Below are 6,351 nucleotides of genomic sequence, written 5' to 3'. Positions count from 1 at the left end.
TTATGTTGTTCACCCTTTCATAGTCACTGGGGTGGTCATGATTGGCTCCTCATTGTGTGTCAGCTTCCATTTGGTCTGGTCTACCCCAGACAGCATGTACAGTCCATCTGCCTCAGTCAGAGTCAGAACATGCCCCTCAATGAGCTCTTTAGCAATCTTAATTGACATTGTTAATGGATTGGCAGGAACCTGGGGCCTCCCTCACCCACTCTGGTGAAACGTGCTGACACTGGAATAGTGTTAGGAAACCAGCATGCCAACAGACACCAGTATTTTTGACCCCGGCCCACGTCCATTGCTGTCATTTTCTATCAGATCTTTTCTGATGGATAGTTACAATGTCTCCAGCAGCACTGGTACTAGCTTATTTGCATTACAAGCTTTCCATTAATAGTATCCTTACTGTAGGATCAAACCTTGTAAAGTTCATGGGGTGTCAAAGAACCACTGGGCCTTTAGCCAAATACTTATCTCTCAATTGATTAAATTCACAGAACAGTGAATCTGAGTGACTTTAATTAACTTTCAAAATGGGGTGTCTGAACAACATGCTATTGCATTGAAAGATAGTTTGATATTCTATAGTGATCATTCACAATTATTGCTACTGCACGAACTCTCTAACTATTCATTTCAACTCAGCAAGAGTCATGGCCAACTTCAGCTGGTGATTACAATTGCAGGGTCCAGATTGATGGGGGCTGCAGGATGGAGTGAAGGGCAGAGTGTTAGCAATTCTACTAAATGCTGACAGTGGAGTTAGGCTTAATTTGGACACTATGGCAGAAATTTTAATGAGATTTGTTACAGGCTTGACTATATTCCAATGGTCTGACAATGCAGCCTCCCATCTTTCATAAGCCTGAGCTTATCAAAAACTCTGTTGCCTGTATGTGAACTCGCACCAAGTCCCATTTCTCCATATATGACCTACTTTGGTTCTCAGTCCACAAATGTCTGGGTTTTAAAATATTTATCTTTGTTTTCAAATGCCTACATGGCCTTGGTCCTCCCTATCTCACCTCTGCAACCCCCCATGATCTCTGCACTTCTCCCATTCTGGTCTCTTGCTTTCATATGCTTTCAACTGCCTTGCTTTTAGCTTTGGAATAACCTCACTAGCGTTCTACCTCTGTTAATGTCCTTCTTTTAAAGCTATTGTCTATTTTCAAATCCCTCCATAATTCACCATTCATTATCTCCACAATGTTCCAGCAATGTACACCCTCCCCCCTCAAGATATCAGCACTTCTCCAGTTCTGGAGAAATACTCCAATCATAGATATGGTTGTACCATATACAACCATCAATGGTTGTACCTTCAGCTACTAAGCTCTGGAATTCGCTCCCCATTTGCAAACACTTTGCCACTCTTAATTTCTTTAGATTTAGATGATTTCACACATTTAGGCACACAAAGATCATACTTATGTCTGTTTTCCATAGCTTGTTTTTCCTGGAATAGGGTGCTAGTTTGAAGCCAGAGCCTATAGCTTGAGGGTCTGAATTGTGCATAGAGTCTTGCCTACTCTAATTGCCCACCATAGGTGTGTTGGAAGGATTTAACAGGTTGATAATCAATTTGTTCTGCTGCATTATTGATGTATTTTCCACAGGCATCAAGGCCTTGGATGGGACTTGAACCCCAAGCTTTTGGCTTAGAGACACTATCCACTTCGCCACAAGATCTCTTTCCTTCTATAAGGCACTCCTCAAAACCTATTTCTTTGACCAAATATTTTGTCACCTGACTGAATACTATCTTAATAACTCGGTGTAGAGTTTTATTTGATAATGCATCTTGCAACATTTTAAACATTAAAAATGCTGATTAAATGTACGTTTTTGTTCAGATTGGAAGTTGCCCAGACCGGGAACAAGCACAGAAATTTACAGGAAATTAGCCAGGGCCAGTTTAAGTTTTATTAGGAATTTGGCATTTAAAAAAAAATGATTGAGATCAGTAAAGGGGTCAGGCTTTCTTCATTGGAGAAACCAGTTAGTTCACTCTCCCTTCATTTCCAGAGCCCAGGCCGAGATAAACGGAACAAAAACTCGGAACCCTTATCTGCGGTCGCCCGGAAGTTGAGCAAGCCGGAGCATAAAACTGGAAGGAGCGGAAATGGCCTGTGTTCAGAGGTATCGGCTCTGGAGATACGAAGCGATAATTTATTAACGTGGTGGCGCACGGCAGGTCGGCTTCTTTCTGATTCATTTCATTTGTTCCGAGGGACAATTGCTCGGGTTTTATTGTGGAATTTTCGCCCTTCCTACCGCTGGGATCCCACTCGCCCTTCACCGCTTCACATCCCCTGGTGTCCCGAGTTTGGACAAGGGGAACCTTTCACCCACAGCTTTCCCCTCTCCCCGAGCATTGGCCTTGGCCCCGCGGCGAGTGACCAGGGCAGGGACCGTGCCTGACCTCCTATTCCCTTCCAGGGCTTAGTCTGGTGGGATTATTGTACCCATGCGCTGCCCCGAGTGCAGAAATATACTTATTGCAATATTGGTTCAATCCTTGGGCTGGGCTGAGCTCACCGATCTGAGCAGTGACTTTACAATCAGTCTCAAGGGGGGAGTCGAAGGAAGGGTAAATCAGTCAGGATCCTTGATCACTTCAGTGGTTTCTGCTGGAAAGTGTATGTAAGTAGATTTCAGATGATCAGGTGATGCTTCCAACGTATGAACAGTCTGCGAACTCACTGTCCACGCTCACATATGAAGAACATCTTTTAGGATGTTCCATGCCTGTGGAACCAGACTCCTGCATGTGTCTGCAGCTCTAATATACTAGTGTAGAAAGGGGAGAAAACGAGTTAACAAGCAACATCTTTACTAAGATGCGATGGACTTGTGAGCAGGAGTAGGCCATTTGGCCCTTTGAGCAAAATCCATTTTACTCAACCTTGAATAAATTCAGTGACCCAGCCTCCACTGTTTTCTGGAGAACAGAATTCCACAGACTAACAACAATCCAGGAGAAAAGAAAACTCATCCCTGCCTTAAAAGGGAAATTATTCTTAAACAGATTGTCCTTATTCTTAAACTCTGTCCCCTAGTTCTAGTCTCCCACATGAGAGGAAATATGCTACCGGTATCCACCTTATCAAGTCCCCTTAGGATCTTGCATGTTCCATGAAATCACCTAATCCTTCTCAACTCCAATGGATATAGGCCCAATTTGTTCAACCTTTCTTCATAAGATAAACCTCTCATCCTAGGAATGAGTTGAGTGAACCTTCTCTGAATTGCTTCTAATGCAATTATATCCTTTTTCAAATGAAGGGACCAAAACTGTACACAGTACTCCAGATGTGGTCTCCCCAAGATCTTATACAGCTGCAGTAAAACTTCTCTACTTTTATATTTCATTTTCCTTGCAATAAATGCCAACATTTCATTTGCCTTCCTAATCACTTGTGGCACTTGCACACTAACTTTGTGATTCATATACCAGGATGCCCATATCCCTCTGTATCACCATGTAGCTAGCACCTCATTCACCCCATCTTAAACATTCACTCCCTCCACTGTCAAGGTACAATGGCAGTAGTGTGTACCATCTACAAGATGTACTGTAGCACCTGACCAAGGCTCCTTCCAAACCTGGGACAAAAACAGAAAATGCTGGAAAAACTCAATAGGCCTGACAGCATCTGTGGAGAGAGAAACAGCGTTGACGTTTTGAGTCCGTATGACCCTTCTTCAGAGGTCATACGGACTGCTGTCAGTTGAGCTGCAGTGCCATCTAATGCCAGGTATTAATATTGACTGATTCAGCTATGGCAGCTTGAGTGACTGAAAGTAAGTTTGAAATCACAAATACAAGAAGAGCAAAGGATAAAGTTAATAAGTATAATAAGATATAGGAAATTAAGATAAAAATATTGTGACTGAGTGGTTAGGGGATTATGATGAATTTGCTAAATATCTGACCCCATCGTTCAGTCTGTGTCATATGTTTCCCAATGCAATTCTGCACGTACTTAGCTGTGTAAATTGTAGCAGTGTGCTACCTCACAGCTCATAGCATTGCAACCTCATGGCCAATAATAAATACAACACATTGTGAACTCAAAACAATCAGTGAATGCACTTCCTCCGACCATAGCAACCAATGATAAACAACAGTTTCAACCTTGTGGTAATGGTCTGTGGTAAATTGAACTGCCGAGGGCAAGGATATCTCAGGTTTGATCTTTGGTCTAATTTTAAATGGCCCATTGATTGGATGCTGCAATCGATAGTTGTCCTGGGTTAGGGAGGTGAAAAATGGCCATGTTTCCTGCTTAATGTTTATTGCAGTGACCATCACGGCTTGACAGCATGTCAGTCATGTAAGAAAAAGATTGACTTGAGTTGTGATATTTAAGCTGTGCTTGGAGCCACATTCATTATCCAGATATGTGATTGCTGGGTTAATACTGTACCCTGTGAATGCCCCAGCATTCAGCTGTTTGCTGCATTTGTCTGGACCAGATTTCTGGGACCCAGACCATGAGTAGAGAGTTGGATTTATGTGGTATCAGTCATCGTGTTAAGTTTGTTGTGAAGGAAGCACATAAAAGAAATTCTGCCTTCTAGTGGTTTAATTCAAGACTTTGTTGTGTTTCAGGGTAATGAATGAGCTTTGGACTCCAATTGCGAAGCATTACAACCCACTTAAAGCTGGAAGCATCGATGGCACAGATGAGGAGCCACATGACCGAGCTGTCTCCAGGGCAATTGCAGCCAAGTATAGACCAAACAAGGGAGTGTTAGGAGACCCTCATCTGACACTCTTTGTTGCTAGGTTGAATCCTCAGACATCTGAAGAGAAGCTAAAAGACACTTTTTCCAGATTTGGGGACATTCGCAGACTGAGGCTTGTGCGTGACATTGTCACTGGCTTTTCCAAATGCTATGGCTTCATCGAATACAAGGATGAGCGCTCATTACTGAAGGCACATCGGGATAGCAATAAATTAGTGGTGGACCAGAATGAAATATTTGTGGATTTTGAATTGGAGCGCACTTTGAAAGGATGGGTCCCAAGGAGACTTGGAGGGGGATTAGGTGGTAAAAAGGAATCGGGCCAGCTACGGTTTGGTGGGCGAGATCGTCCATTCAGGAAACCTATCAGTCTCCCAGCACTGAAAGCAGAACTGTACACAGAGGGGCAAGCAGACAAACTGGATAGATCAAGTTCCAGAGAGCTATCAAGGGATAGCTGGCAGTGGGAGAGAGGCCGAGACTGGGAAAGGCAAAGAGAAAGAGAGGAGAGAGGCAAGGAAAGAGAAAAGCGCGAACGAGATAGAGAGCGATACAGAAGCAGGGAAAGAGATCATAAACGACAAAGAGATGAAGATCGATGTAAACAGGAAGATAGACACCAACGCAGGAACAGGCATAAAACCCGAAGATAGAAGCTGAATGAGAGGTTTACCTTCCTTGGGAAATGAAAGTAAAGGTACCTTGTCGGGCCCTATTTCACCACAGTCATCTATTATTTTTATGGCACAAAAATAGCTGTGGTGTATGAGATAACATTCACAACTTGCTCATGAGCTGCTATAAGTTATTGGAGAGGGAAGGTTGTGTCAGTTCTATGAAAGTTCTGTGTTTAAAAACAAAAATGTGATATTAATTTCCTTCAGTTTTCTGCCCGCATTTCCTCGGCGCTAGGGTACCAGTCACCCTCTACGATCTCTCTTAACTGTCCACACTTGAAGGACCCAAGAGAGTGGGAAGGAGGTCTATCCTCACTTAGCAACCACACAGCAGGAACTATGTCTAACAGCTCCCCTCTCCTTCACCCAACCCAGTAGCCCAAGAGAAGTGAAGTTAATTGTAACAAGCCAATTGTTACAGCTAACAATGACGGCATTTATCAAACAGGAACCAGAGACCTTTGTTGTTCATGTTGCTCAGTACTAGATTGTATATTTATCCAGTAAATCATTGTGTGGAAGTTGATAATTTTTCCCACTTTTTCATGCAATTCTTAATTGAAGTTGCAAATATCTGGCTCTTGTAATCACTTAAAATGCTGATTTTGTTTTATGCAGTCCTAGATTTTATGGTATTGTATACTGCTAAATTTGAATAAAAGACCTGTTTCTGTTCAGCTTGAACAACTACGAAGTGAGAATATATTAGCTGAATTTCATTAAATATATTTCTAGTTTTTTGTGTTGTCTACATGAAGTTGAATATGGGTAGTATTTCCACTTCCTTGCTAGAAAGATCCTCCATTGCCATCTCATTTTATTCCAGCAGTTCCATTTTCCTTCAGTTTTTACTTCTAAAGATTGCTGACACATGCTAAAATATGATTCTATGGTTGCTTGCTACCCTGTGCACCTAATCCGC

General features: G+C 42.5%; 1 protein-coding gene across 3 annotated transcripts; it reads left to right on the top strand.

Moving 5' to 3' along the window:
• Window positions 1-2,055: 2,055 nt before the first annotated feature.
• On the top strand, window positions 2,056-6,167 carry snrnp35 (small nuclear ribonucleoprotein 35 (U11/U12)). 3 transcript variants are annotated; one of them, XM_041194660.1, is made up of 2 exons: window positions 2,056-2,139; window positions 4,616-6,167. In XM_041194660.1, the coding sequence occupies exons 1-2, from the start codon at window positions 2,123-2,125 to the stop codon at window positions 5,403-5,405; spliced, it is 807 nt and encodes a 268-aa protein (XP_041050594.1). In that variant the 5' UTR covers window positions 2,056-2,122; the 3' UTR covers window positions 5,406-6,167. The 3 variants fall into 3 exon arrangements, with proteins under 3 accessions (XP_041050594.1, XP_041050595.1, XP_041050596.1); XM_041194661.1 differs by having other exon boundaries at window positions 2,082-2,194; XM_041194662.1 differs by lacking the exon at window positions 2,056-2,139 and adding an exon at window positions 3,641-3,758.
• Window positions 6,168-6,351: the final 184 nt, after the last annotated feature.

Source organism: Carcharodon carcharias, chromosome 9 (genome assembly GCF_017639515.1).
Source record: "Carcharodon carcharias isolate sCarCar2 chromosome 9, sCarCar2.pri, whole genome shotgun sequence".
Classification (NCBI taxonomy): Eukaryota; Metazoa; Chordata; class Chondrichthyes; order Lamniformes; family Lamnidae; genus Carcharodon; species Carcharodon carcharias.
This window is presented reverse-complemented; position numbering and strand designations above follow the sequence as displayed.